At 37.1% G+C, this 14965-nt stretch overlaps 1 protein-coding gene across 1 annotated transcript in view; it reads right to left on the bottom strand.

Annotated features, from left to right (window-relative positions):
• Positions 1-14965, bottom strand: part of Rnf128 (ring finger protein 128, E3 ubiquitin protein ligase) — a 65473-nt gene that overhangs the window by 9422 nt on the left and 41086 nt on the right. The window contains exon 3 of the mRNA XM_013025897.1: positions 2737-2863. Coding sequence (XP_012881351.1) covers positions 2737-2863 — 127 coding nt within the window. The remainder of the gene's footprint in view (positions 1-2736; positions 2864-14965) is intronic.

The following is a 14965-nucleotide window of genomic DNA, read 5'->3' as shown; positions in this document are numbered from 1 at the left end:
TTGGGGTCCGGTCGTGGGGCCTGAACTCTGGGCCTGGGCGCTGTCCCTCAGCTCTTCAGCTCAAGGCTAGCGCTCTACCACTTGAGCCACAGCGCCACTCCGGCTTTTTTTTTTTGCTTACGTGGTGCTGAGGAATCGAACCCAGGGCCTCAGGCATGCAAGGCAAGTGCTCTACCACTGAGCCATCTTCCCAGCCCCTCACAGATGTTTTTCTATCTCCTACAGTTTGGGCTTTCCCATAATATCATATAAGTGAAATTATTATCCAGCCTTTGAGCATCACTTCTTTCACTTAACATACTACATTTGAGGTTCAAATGTATATAGGGTTCTCTCATCCTTTTATTGCTAAATATTTATTCCATGATGTGGACGTACCACAAGTTTATATGTTCACCAGGTGAAGGATACTTGGGTTCATTCTCGTTTGGGACCATTACTATTAAAGCTGTTATGAACCATTCTGTGGGTTTTTATGAGCATATAGTCATTCTCTCCCCACCCCCATTTATGGTAAATATTGATAACGGTAAACATTCTTTTAACTTCTTGAGGAATTGCTAAACTGGTGTTCAAAGTGGTCATACCTGCAGGCATGAGAATTCCATGGTTCCACGCATTAGTCAGGTCTTTACATTTTCAATTGTATTAATTTTGGCCATTCTAACAAATATAGAGTGGTATTTAATCATGGTGTTAATTTCATATTTGCCTAATGATGAATTATGCTAAGTGTTTTTTATGGGCTTATGATCCTTATATTTTCTTTGAGGTGTCTGTTTTACATCTCTGTTTTAATTTTTTTAATTTTGTTCTGATCCTGAGGCTTGAACTCAGGGATTGGGCACTGTCCATGAGTTTTTTTTTCTTTTTTTGCTTAAGGCTAGCATTATACCACTTGAGCCATAACTCCACATTGGCTTTTTGGTGGTTAATTGGAATGGAGTCTCATGGACTTTCTTGCCTGGGCTAGCTTCAAACTGTGATCCTAAGAACTTAGCCTCCTTAGTAGCTAGTATTAAGCAGTAGCTAGTATATAAAGGCGTGAGCCACTGGTGCCCAGCTTGCATATCTATTTTTTTTTACTGGATTGTTTGCATTCCTATTGTTGGGTTGAAACTTGTTCATATTTTCTGCATACAATCCTATAGGAAATATGTGACTTGCAAGTATTTCCTTTTAACCTGTACCTTGTCTGTCCTTCTCTTAATAGTGTCTTTCAAGGAACAAAATTCTCAGTTTTGATGGTCAAATTTCTCATTTTTTAAGACTTGTTTTGGGTGTCTTATACAAGCAGTTATTTTGTATCATACAGCACAAATATGTTTTTTTCCAGTTTTGTAAAAATTTCCTAACTTTAGGTATATTTAGTCTGGTTATCTATTTTGAGTTAATTTTTATATAGCATATATATAGACTGAGGTTTTCTTTTTTATGGATGTATGATTGTCACATACAACAATTTGTCTTTCATCTTTATATAAAATAAGTTGGCCTGTTTGTATTGATTTATTCTGGACTCTGTTTTGTTCATCTAATTTGTAAGTTTATTATTTCTCTAATACCATACTATCTTGCCTGCTGCAGCTTCAAAACCATTCTGCAAGTCAGTTGATATGAACCATCCAAAATTGTTCTTTTTTCTTTGTTTTCTTGAGACAGGTGGGCATAGAACTTGCTACCTACCCCAAGGATGACCTTGAACTTGCAATCCTTATGCCTCAGCTTTCTGAGTGCTGCAATTCAAGGTGAGTACTACTATAACTGGCTCCCAAAGTTGTTTCTATTTATCAAAATTATTTTGTTTATTCTAGTTCTTTGGCTTTTCTATATAAGCGTAGATTCAGCCTGACAATTTCTATGAAAGATATCACTAGGATTTTTATTGAAACTATGGAATCTAAAGGTCAGTTTGGGGAGCGTAGAACCTTAACAATATTTTCTAACCAAGAAAACATGGTACACCTTTTGTTGATTTCTTTCATTCTGTTTTGCAGTGTTTAGCATATAAAACTTGTATATATTTTATTTATATCTAATTATTTAATGCTTCTGAGGTTATTATAAATGATATTTTTTTCATTTAGATAAGTCCTATAGCTATTTTTATGATATATGTTTTGCACATCAGTGGTTGCTTCCAGCTATCCCAAATCTGAAAAGGGATGTTCAAATAAATCTGCATGAAGCATTGTATATGTTTCCTGTTGTTATGGTATCAAGTTACTATAATTTAGTGATTTAAAACAACAAAACCTTATTCTCTTACTGTTACGTAGGTCAAAAGTTTAAAATTGAGGTGTTGGTAATTCTATGTTCCTTCTGAATGCTTCAGAGGAAATCCCTTTCTTGAATTTTCTGGCTTCTAGAGGTTGCCTGCATTCCTTGGCTCATAGACGCTTACTTGAGTAGCTGCAACTTTTTGCTTCTGTGTCATATCTCCCACTGCACTGTTTAGTCAAAGCTCTCTCTTCCACCATCAGATAAAGACACTATGATTAAATTTATGGCCCATCTCCCTGGTTAACCCAGAATAATATCTATCTCAATCTCCTTAACTTTCCTTATTTGCAAAATTCTCTTGCCAAATGAGATAAAACTCATAGATACCAGGGATTAGGAGCTAGATTTTGCTAGGGACTATTATCAGCATACTTCTAGCCTCAAATAGATTTTTAAAAGTCAATGCAGTTTATAAATGCCAATGAAAACCATCTTGTAACAGTCAGTGTGAACAATTGTTTGGTAGCATTGCTTTAACACAACTAGCGGTTAAAAGCAGTAAATGTACCTTGTCTCCTTGTTTCAATGTGCGTAGCTGAAGCCTTCCAATAGCTTTTTTAGCATCTGCCTTTAATTGTCTCTGAAACAAAAAACAGCAGGTATAAGACAAAGTTTTTGAAAAGAAGTAGTTTGGGGTAAAGGGAAGCAATGAATATTTATGAAGATCAATGTATAAATGAATTTCAAAAGATTTAATTAAATATAACTAATACCCAATTTATCTGATATTTGGCAGGATTATTCCTGAAAGTCTTTTTTTACATTTTATTTTATTGTTAAGATGTTGTATGGAGGGGTTACAGTTACATGAGTAAGGCAATGGGTACATTACTTGTTGATCATTGTTACCCCTTCCCTTCCTTGTTGCTGTCCCACTATCCCTTCCCTCCTCCAGATCCCACATTCCTATCTGCCCCACCTTGCAACCTGAAGTTGTAAAGTTCATTTCCAATATACTGTCCTGTGGGTATCTTTGTTTCAATGTTTTTTTTTTTTTACTTATTATGTTTCCCTTTTAACTTTTAACAGGATCTTGGTGACCATAATGGTAAAGCTGTGTCTTTATTCCATATGGACACAGATACTATGAATTTCAAATCAATTTTCCTACTTTTAAGCTCAAATGACTTTAAGGTCCAACTATTCCAATTTCTTTCTTTTTTTGAAATTTCGTTAGGCTGGAAGTACATAAGATTTAGTTGAATGTAGAATTAGAATCAAATTCTGTCACCTCTTCAAGGAATAACTCTAGGCAAGTCACTTAACTTTGTTTTCATATTTCCATATGTGTACATATTGTACTTTGATCAAATTCACCCTATTACTTTTCATTATTCTCTGTCTCTCTTCTACTACTTCAGTTTTAGTGCTATTTCATACATAAAAATTATTTATACTTCAGTTATATTTATTCCTACTACTCTTTTCTTTCCTTCTCTCTCTTACTGATCCTCCCCCAAACAGTGCACAACATTTACATTCATGCCATTTTTTTTTGCTGGTCATGGTGCCTGAACTCTGGGCCTGGGCCCTGTCCCTCAGCTCTTCAGCTCAAGTCTAGTGCTCTACCACTTGAGCCACAGCACCACTTCCAGCTTTTTCTGCTTATGTGGTGCTGAGGAATTGAACCTAGGGCCTCATGCATACAAGGCAAGCACTCTACACTGAGCCACCTTCCCAGTCCATTCATGTCATTTTTTAAGGTCTAGATTTCACATATAAGAGAAAATATGCTAGGTCTATGTGATTCTGGTGTATTTCACCTAACATGATGATCTCCAATTTGATCCATTTTCCTGCAAATGATTTACTTCCATTCTTTATTGCTGAATAACACCCCATTTTATATATGCACCATGTTTTCTCTTTCCAATCATCTGTTCATGGACACCAAGGATGATTTTATAACTTGGCTATTGTAAATAGTGCTGCAACACACATGGATGTGGAGGTTTCTCTATTGTATGCATACCATCTAATTCTGTGAATTTATTTGCTCATCTGCAAAATGAGGATAATATTAACTCTTACAAAATCTGATATTGGAAAAAATTATTGTTTATAAGGCTTAATAAGGAGGCTATGTTCTGAGAGTAGTCATCCTTTTCAATTCATTGAAAATATATCTAAAAGAGTCTGGACATTTGAAGTCAAGACCAAGGGAACAAGGACTAAAACATTATGAATAAATGAATTAGAAATGATCAAGATGTTGGAGGAACGGAATAGGTAAGTAAATGATCAGAGAAGAAAGGAAACATTGTGATGTGAATAGGCAGCAGGGAAAATAATTCCTGGTGATAAATTTGTCGTTATTTTGATATAATGCTGAAAATAATTCCTATGTTTCCTTTCACAAAGTCTACTACATATAACATATCAAGCAAATATATGTGTTAATTGAAGTAAGGATAGGTGTCACATATGGATTGATATTATGTGGCATATTAGGATGGCATGTGCAAGGCTGGTAGTATCAGTGGCTCACACTTGTAATCCTAGCTACTCAGGAAGCAGAGATCTGAGGATCGCAATTCGAAGCCAACCCAGACAGGAAAGTCCTTGAGAGTATTATCTCCAATTAATCACAAAAATCTGGAAGCGGAGCCGTGGTTCAAGTTGTAGAGTACTATCCTTGAGCCCTAATACTCAGGGACAGTGTTCAGGCCATGAATTCAAGCTCTAGGACTGGCACACACACACCAAGGTGGCATGAGTACTATGGCAAGATGATAAAACATCTGATTTTGAATTGGAAAATGATCAAAATGACTAGAAAATCATCCAAAATCAGGGATGACTTGTGAGAGAGGGATTTGTGAGAAAAAAGCAGCTTTCTCATCTCTATGTATATATTCTCCTCCTTACCAAAGTCTCCAGCTGAAATAATACAAGTAAAATATCTTATATTCTGCCTGGCATGTAGCAGATACTTAATAAAATGTTTATGAAATAAAACTACAAGCTAACGATGTATAAATATGCATTAGCAATTACTGGTAGCAATCGATACATATTTGTAGCAAATATATTTGGAAGGGAGCAATTCATTATACAGTAATGTGAAGTATCTCCTCAATGGCTAGAGCTGTCTCCTATATAAGATGCTGCTTTGTGAAAGCTATCTATCTGGCATACAGCCAAGGAAATGACTAGCTAAACTACTTTTTTGCTGTCACAGAAAAAGCAGAAACCTCTCACATTGTTACGTAACCAGCAAACATAGCTTAATAGAATTAGTAAGAAAGCCTAGACCTTAAGAAGGAAAGAGATGCTAATGAAAGCTCCTTTGTTTCTCTTTTGGAACTTAATTATAAGTTGAAAGGGAGATTCTATGACCAGTCTTTTCATTAACCTAAATTTCTTCTCTTCTATTTTGTTATCTACATTATAAGTAAATAATAGTGTTGGAGAGCAGAAGACACTTAGCATTTTTAGATGCTAATTTGACAGTTAGTAAAACTGATGCTCCCCAAAGAAGAAATGTCTCAATCAAAATATCAGAGTTGGCTAGTATCAGCTCCAATGAAGACAATTTACATGAAGGGAGCTTGGAGTAGGAAGCTGCTACTATGATGTTAAAACTTCAAAATTTGAGACTGTGCAATTTAGCAGTCTGACCTTGAACTCATGATCCTCTTGTTTCAGCCTACAAAGTGCTGGGATTACAGAATTACAGGTGTACATGACCACACTTGATTTGAAAAATCTTTTTAATTTGTTGGTACTGGGCTTTGGACTTAGAGCCTTGTCTTTGTCAGGCAAGCACTCTTCAATTTGAGCCATGTCACCAGCTCATGTCACCAAAATCATTTTTGATATCTAATACATTTGATCCTTATGGCAGACCACTGACAGAGGTAATATTCTCACTTAAAGATGAGTACACAGATGTTTGGAAAAGTAAAATAAGTTGTTCAAAAAAGCATACAGCTTGACAATTGTAGGGAATTGTTTTTCTGCCAAAGGCCATTTTGTATTTGTATGTTTTTATACTCATGAGCCATACGAACTTATCAATACAGGTAGATGGGCCTCATGCAGCACAGTAGAAGCATACATCTCTTTCCTGTAATGCACTAACTGATTTCTGGGGTCTTATATAACCTGTGGGCCAGATGTTCTCCAACCTTGAACAACAGAACTGTTACTGGAACTCGATGAGCCCATTATAATATAACCATCTACAATTCAGCTGTCTTTTGATGATTTATTAGTTCCTCAATTCCATGGTCTATAAAACTGTGGCAATCCTTTTAGTGAACAACCCTGGCCTAGATTTCTAAATGTCACTACTTTCTTGTCACATCGGTTACAAGCTACTCAAATGTTGAGAGGCAAAAAATTCAAAAGAAAAAATAAATAAAATTAACAAGACAAAATGGGGAGGTTAAGAGGGTAAGCAGTAGTATACTGGTAATATGCTTTGGTGATCATTTTGCTCTTTATCTTTAAAGCACTTCTTATTTAGGTTTAAGAAAAAAGCTCTAGAACCCAGTAGGGGAAATGCATTCATAAGGAAGTTATGATTCTTTAGGGCACTTACTTGGTTCAGTCTATATAGTTTGGTTTCTCAGTCAGGCACCTATTTCTCATGCCTGTAATACTCGCTACTTAGCAGGCTGAGATCTAAGGATCTTAGTTTGAAGCTAGCCTGGGCAGGAGAATCTATGAGACTCTTCTCTCTAATTAACCATCAAAAAACCAGAAAGGGAGCCAGGTGCCGGTGGTTCACGCCTCTAATCCTAGCTACTCAGGAGGCTGAGATCTGAGGATCACGGTTCAAAGGCAGTCCAGGCAGGAAAGTCTGTGAGACTCATCTCCAATAAACTACCAGAAAACTAGAAGTGACTCTGTGGCTCAAGTGATAGAGTGCTCACCATGAGCTGAAGAGCTCAGGGATAGAGCCCAGGCCCAGAGTTCAAGCCCCATGACCAAAAAACAGTTCAAGCCCCATGACCAAAAAACAAAAACACATACCCCCCCCCCCCCGCCGTAACCTCCCAAAACAAAACAAAAAACTCAGAAGTGGATCTGTGGCTCAGGTGGTAGACTGCTAGCCTTAAGCAAAAAAGTCAAGGGAAAATGCCTAGGTCCAAAGTTCAAGCCTCAGTACAGGCACACAAAAAAAAGATTTCTCTTCCAAAAATGTTTAACTCAACACAGTATGTATGACTAATTTTTTAAAAAGGTAGTGGGAAGGAGAATACAAAGAAGGCATAGATAAATGTCTGAGATGCCAGAACAATTATACAAAAGACTCAGTTGTATGGAGTTAAATTAAGATTTGCAACATTTAAAGATAACATGCCCAAAAGACATAGTGGAAGAAGCACAGCCTCTTCAACTACTGGTGCTGGGAAAACTGGGCAGCCACATGCAGAAAAATAAAAATGGACCCCAGCCTGTCACCATGCACCAACATCAACTCAAAATGGATTAAAGACCTTAACATCAAACCTGAATCTGTGAAACTACTGCAGGACAGAGTAGGAGAGACACGTGAACTTATATGCACAGTCAGGAACTTCCTGAACAGAACCCCAGGGTCACAACAAATTGGAGAGACACAACAAATGGGACTACCTTAAAATAAAAAGTTTCTGCCCAGCTAAAGACATAGCAAACTAGAAAGGCAGGCAACTAATTGGGAAAAAATATTTACCAGCAATATATCAGACAAGGGGTTAATATCCAGTATATACAGGGAACTCGAGAAACTAATCCCTCCCAAACCCAACAAACCAATTACTAAATGGGCAAGGGAACGAAAGAGAGACTTCTCAGAAGAGATAAAAATGGCAAAGAAAAACACATGAGGAAACATTCACCATCCCTGGTTGTAAAGGAAATGCAAATAAAGACAACCCTGAGATATACCACCTTACCCCAGTCAGAATGGCCTACATCCTCAAGTCAGCCAACGACAAAATGCTGGAGGGGATGTGGAGAAAGAGGAACCCTATTTCACTTTGGAAAGCAGTCTGGAGGGTCCTCAGAAAGTTAAGTATTGACCCCTATGACCCAGCCATACCACTCCTAGGCATCTGTCCTGAACAACAGGAACCAATATACAAGGACACATGCACCTCCATGTTCATTGCAGCACTGCTCACAATAGCCAGGATATGGAAACAACCCAGATGCCCCACCACAGATGAATGGATCCAAAAATTGTGGTATCTATATACAATGGAATATTATGCAGCCATGAGAAATGACAAAAGAATGGCATTCACAGGGAAATGGATGGAAGTAGAAGAAATGTTGAGTGAGGTAAGCCAAGAACAAAGAGACAAACAACACATGGTCTCACTAAGTGATGTTGAATCCAAAACATAAGGTGATATGACAAAGTAAACAAGACTAGAGAAACAAAGGACCTCCACTCATCTGGTTGAATCATTACTAAATGACCCCATGCTGCTGGTATATATGTGCACATCAGAGGGAAACTAGGAGGAGGACACAGAATTAGAGGTAAACAGGGGAAAACATACAACAGCGGGACCCATCAGCTGCACTGGACATTGATCAAAACAAACCAAGCAACTAAATGGCAGCGATGGGAGGAAGGGAATGAGTGGAAAAGAGGGCACAGGAAAGGAATGTACATATCACCCAGCGTGGAAGAAATAACTATAGTCAAAGCCCATAGAACTCATAAACTTTATAGACCACGATAGACAATTTGCCCCATGAAGGTTATGTGTTTGTGACTTTAAGCATCAGTATCCCACAATACTATGAAATTTGTGAAATTATGTAATCACTTAATCACAATAAAAAATTTGCAAGAAAATAATATGCCCAATCTGAATGGAAATTCAGTTTATTCCCTAAAAGTTAGAACTTCAAGAACATATGTACAATGTTACAAAATTACATTGGAGATTTTCCTAATACCAAGGCATAGCAGAATGAACTCTCTTCTACCATATAATTTCCAGTAGTATGTTGTTTCCAGCCTGCTCTCATATTCTATAACTAATATTCATTTATATTCCTCTTTTACAAGATTGTGAATAGCTGGAGGACTGGGCTTTAGTATTTTTTTTTGTCAGTTGTGGGGCTTGAACTCTGGGCCTGAGCGCTGTCCCTTAGCTCTTCAGCTCAAGGCTAGTGCTCTACCACTTGAGCTATAGCGCCACTTCTAGGGCAAGTATGTTTTAAAACAATTCCCATTGTGGCTAGTAGTTGCTCAAAAATATTTTCTAAATGTGGAAAGTGTAAACTGACTTTCATTGTTTCCTCATCCAAGACATTTCTCAGTTTTAGCTATAAAAGCCTCTACTCCACTAAATTTTGGGGGGAAAGATTTAAAGAGCATGCATTGGCTCTTAGCATGTGTCGGGTTGAGCCCTAAGATTTTTAAATGCTACCACATGTAATCATTAACAGCCTTGTGAAATAGGCATTTTAATATCCAAGTTTATAGACAAGAAAACTGAGGTTCGGAAGCATGACTAAAGTCCAGGCAGCTGGTTAGTTGTACAGCTGTCAATTAGACCTCAGGTTCTTCCTGGCTTTAAAGTTCATGATCTCTCTACTATAGTACACTGGCTCCATTGTGCAATAACAAATAAGTTGTTAAAAGGCTTTTTATTTCTTGTGAAGGAGATAAATAAAAGAAATAAAGTGGAGAACTTCTTATAGTCAGCTATTATCCAGTTTAAATTTTTATTATTAAGTAGTTTTACAAGGAGGTTTTAATTCCATGTCAGCTTATGAGTGCAATGCATCTTGATTAGTCACCTCTTCCATTGTTCTCCCATTTTCGCCATTCCATACCTACCCTAAATTTCTGTAGTTCATTTTTTTCTTTTTTTTTTCAGTCATGAGGCTTGAACTCTGGGCCTGGGCGCTGTCCCTCATCTCTTCAGGTCAAGGCTAGTGCTCTACCACTTGAGCCACAGGGCCCCTTCCAGTTTTCTGGTGGTTTATTGGAGATGAGAGTCTCACGGAGTTTCCTGCCCATGCTGGCTTTGAACTGCTATCCTCAGATCTCAGCTTCCTGAGTAGCTAAGATTATAGGCATGAGCCACTGGCGCCCTGCTGTAGTTAATTTTTAATGAATATAATGATTGCATTTGCTCACTCCTCCTCCCTCTATTCATTTGCACCCTTTGGTGCCCTCCTCCTATTAAAATTGTTTTAAAATTAGTACTTACTATAATTTGGGAAAAAATTGAAAGCAGATTTATTATACCAATAGTTTCTCCCCTCTTCCTCAATCCTATAGAAACTTGACCTACAAATATTTGGCAGTAGTACAAATATTTGACAGAATTGAAAATTCATTATATGTTATAGGGGCTGGAAAGGTGGCTCCGTGGTAGAGTGCTTGCCTCGCATGCATGAGGCCCTAGGTTCAATTCCTCAGCACCACATAAACAGAAAAGGCCAGAAGTGGCACTGTGGCTCAAGTGGTAGAGAGCTAGCCTCAGCCTTGAGCTGAAGAGCTCAGGGACAGAGTCTAGGCCTAGAGTTCAAGCCCCATGACTGACAAATAAAAAGAAACAAAGGGTTGGGAAGGTGGCTCAGTGGTAGAGTGCTTACCTTGCATGTATGAGGCCTTGGGTTCAATTCCTCAGCACCACATAAGCAGAAAAAGCTGGAAGTGGAGCTATGGCTCAAGTGGTAGGTGGCTAGCCTTGAAATGAAGAGCTGAGAGACAGAGCCCAGGCCCAGAGTTCAGGCCCCATGACAAAAAAAATCTGTTATGGTTTGAATGTGAAATATTTTCCACAAACCAAAGTTCCTATCTGGTGGCACTGTTTGAGAGGCTCTGGAAATTTTAGGAGGTGGAGCCTTGTTGGAGGAAGTAGGTTACTATGGATAAGTTCCTGGGAGTATTTTGTCCCTGACCTCTCACCAGCTGTTTCCTCTCTCTCTCTCTCTCTCTCTCTTCTTCCCTACACCCCAGTTTCTCCTCCTTCTCCATGCATCCTGTCTTCCATGAGGTAAACAGCTCTCCTGTGCCACATGGCCCTACCATGTGTTCACCCAAGCTCATGGGGTCCAGTGAACATGAACTAAACGCTCTGAAAAGATTTTTGTAGAAAAACAGATTTCTACAAAATAAATCTTCCTTTAAGTTGTTCTCTCAGGTATTTTGGTCACAATAATGAGAAAAATAACTAATATAAAACACTGGTTGTTGACTGCTTTGCTTAATCGAAACATAATATTGCTGTTTTGACAAATCAAAATTCCAATGGTTCTAGTCAATTAAAATCTCAGTAATATAGGATTTTTTTGTGAGTGAGAATTTATTGGAGCTGATAATGAAAAGTCAAACCAATTCTTATTCTTTATTATAATGTTTAATTTAAAAACTGTAGTGAATGAAAAGACATACTTAGTCATTTGTGTATTTATATCCAATTAAGTAAAATAATATGCTTTACTTTGGTGTTTTATCAGCTTGGCTTTTGATTACAAGGTATTTAGCTTTCAATTTAACTGAAATCCACATGAATATGGTTAGGTTGTAGTTAAACCTAACTATTTAATGGGGGCAGGGTGTGCAAGAGCAAGAAAGGAAGGTGGACAAGCAAAGTAGGTTTATCTGCCTTTAGATTTACCTGCCTTTTAAAAAGAAACATTTTCATAAATTTGGCTTAGACTTTATAAAATAAATAATACTTAAAATAAAAAATTGACCAAGCACTGGCGTTTAACACCTATAATACCAGGTGCTTTGGAGGACAAGAGGATTTCAGTTCAAAGCCATACATGTAAACATTCCATATATATATATATATATATATATATGTTGATAAATAAATATATTTGTGTGTATACACACACACACACACACACACACACACACACCTATATGCTGATGTTGATCATGGTACAGTATGCAAGTATATGTTGGATTTTCAAATTTAGTTTATGTTCTAATGGAGTAGAAACCTTATTACAACAGGAAATAGTACAGATAATTTTTAATACTGCTTTAAGTTTAGTAACAAATTTTCAGTTATTAATGTAGCATAGCCCTTCTTCATCTGTTGTGCTATCTCTGGCAAAACAAACTATAGGGAAATGTGTGGCATATATCTGCCCAAGGAGCCAATTTGTGTATCATAGTACAAGACTCAGATGGGGACTGGGTTACTAGTGTATCCTGTTAGCAACTGACCATGTTGACTAAACAGAAACCCAACAAAGAAGTCAGGCATATATCATTTTTCTTTATTGTTATACAAGGAAACTGATAAGTTGGTACAACATGGCCTATTGCTCCCATTGTATATAACAATATCACCAATCCCTAGCATAGAGAATACTTTAAGGGCCACATTTCCATACGTTAAGGTTCAATCATGTTCATCTTAGGGACATGCAAGAAGTAAGCAACTAGTTGTGCTCTCTTATCTCTTTTCTCCCAGTTCATCTTTTTCCCACCCTTTTCTCCCCAATATTTTTTTAAAGCAAGATAACAAGGTTTATTTATTTATTGGTGGGTCTGGGGCTTGAACTTGGCCTGGGCACTGTCCTTCAGCTCTTCAGCTGAAGGCTAGCTCTCTACCACTTGAGCCACAGTGCCACAACCGGCTTTTTCTGCTTATGTGGTGCTGAGGAATCAAACCCAGGGCTTCATGCATGCAAGGCAAGCACTCTACCACTGAGCTACCTTCCCAGCACCCCAATACATCTTCTTGTCCTTGATCAAACATTTTCCACAATGAATTGGTGGAAAATTGTTAAAATGGTATTTATATACAAATACTTCATTTAGTAATGATTTATAGTTAATGTAGTGTTTATAAATGCTATGTATCCATATTTGAATATAATACAAATATATCTACAATTATATGCATATTATTCAAATAGTATAGTATTTATATACATTAATTACTACAGTACTTTTTATTCATATAGTACAGTATTTGTATATCTACATCTACATACAAAGATATTGTACCATAAAACAATATAAAGTATATCAAGTAGTTTCAAAAGCCAATAAAGGGTAGAACTAAACTCAAGAGAATTTCTCCATTCTATAAGACCATCAAAAATATCTTTTTGCCAGTCCTGGGGCTTGAACTCGGGGCTTGGGCACTGTCTTTGAGCTTCTTTTGCTCAATGCTAGCACTCTGCCACTCGAGCCAAAGAGATGCTTTTGGCTTTTTCCGTTTATGTGGTACTGAGAAATTGAACCCAGGGCTTTGTTCATGCTAGACAAGTACTCTTTCACATTCCCATCTACATTCTATCCACATTCCAAGCACCCAAAATATCTTTTATTGTGTCAATTTCATTATCCATTTCCCCACTTGAATTATGGCCCCTTGAACTTTGTGAAAAACTTGTGCAGAGCTATTTAATACAGTAAGAATTAAGTTTTTCTACTTGTTCCTCAGGCTAATCTCTATTTGGGTTTACATCCTGAAAGATTTTAGTTGAACCTCCCAATATGTTAAATGATTATTTGATTTATTTATATAAGGTAGTTAAATCTTAGCAATAATACCTATACTATACCACGTCACAGTATGATTATGATAGTTTGGTTTAGTTAAAAAGTAAATTAGGAAGTATCAAAGAAATGTTTATTAAACCTTCTTACAAGACAGCCTTTTTCATATACAAAATATTATTATGGTCAGAAGTCAGCAGCAGAAATGATTCAGTCATTTCTATGCTTCATATTACTTGGGCATAAAGAAAACCATTTATCTCAATATACACTATTATACAGTTAAAAGATCCCATTAGGTTTTGTAAAGCAAGCTCATCTCCCACTCCTGGGGAATACATGGGAATCATTCAGTATTAGTTCTATTCCTTCTAGAAAGTCTTTTCATTTTGGCAATTTCATAAATATAATGTACTTTAATCACATCTACCCCCTCTATTTACCCTCTCTTAAATGCCCTCCAACCTCTCTCTTTTTCCCTTTACTCCCTAATAGTCCCCTTTTAAGATTCATGCCTCCTCCAATTCCATGTTAGAGAAAAAATGTGATACTTGTCTTTATGAGTCAGCTAGTCTTATTTTGGACATCCTTTGGTCAAGACCACTCAGAGGTCAGTAATGGAAGTTACAATCCCCTCCACAATTTTCCATAAATTTGGCAACCTGTATGAGTTTCAAAGATTTTCTCTCTGAATTTCCATACCTAAGCAATGGAAGCAGACTACCCCATGTCTACTTGGGTTTCCTTTTAAATTAAAGTCATTAATAGACTCTTCTGGGCAAGACTGTATGTTTATTCCTAAGTTTGAGCCCCAGTATTCTCTCGCATTATGGGTTGGGTGTGTAGACCACTTAATCAAAGCTTTCCTATCTTCTCATATGGCTTCTCATTTATTTAACCACTATTGGAAGAAGATTCCTTCTATCTATTTTAACTATTTTGTCTTTTTCTTAAAGAATTCTTCATTAAAAAGAGATTTAGCTTATTCTACTATCTGTAGGCCAGCCTGATTACACCGTGTCCCCTTTTGTTTTATTTGGCAGTAGTTATTCCAACATATGAGTTGCTACTGAGTATCAACTGCGCAAACCCCCCAAAGTGTTGGGTACTGTACATGAGAGTCAAGGGTAATGGTCAATTTCACATGTTATTTAGTTTGGGTGTTTTATAAGCTTTCCTATAATCTTTCTAATCCAAATTATGATGCATAATTTATTATTTTCATTTATAAGTCACTGAGTGTCC

The sequence above is a fragment of the Dipodomys ordii genome, unplaced genomic scaffold (assembly GCF_000151885.1).
Source record: "Dipodomys ordii isolate 6190 unplaced genomic scaffold, Dord_2.0 Scaffold88, whole genome shotgun sequence".
Classification (NCBI taxonomy): Eukaryota; Metazoa; Chordata; class Mammalia; order Rodentia; family Heteromyidae; genus Dipodomys; species Dipodomys ordii.
Note: the sequence above shows the minus strand (reverse complement) of the source record. Positions and strands in the feature narration are given on the sequence as shown.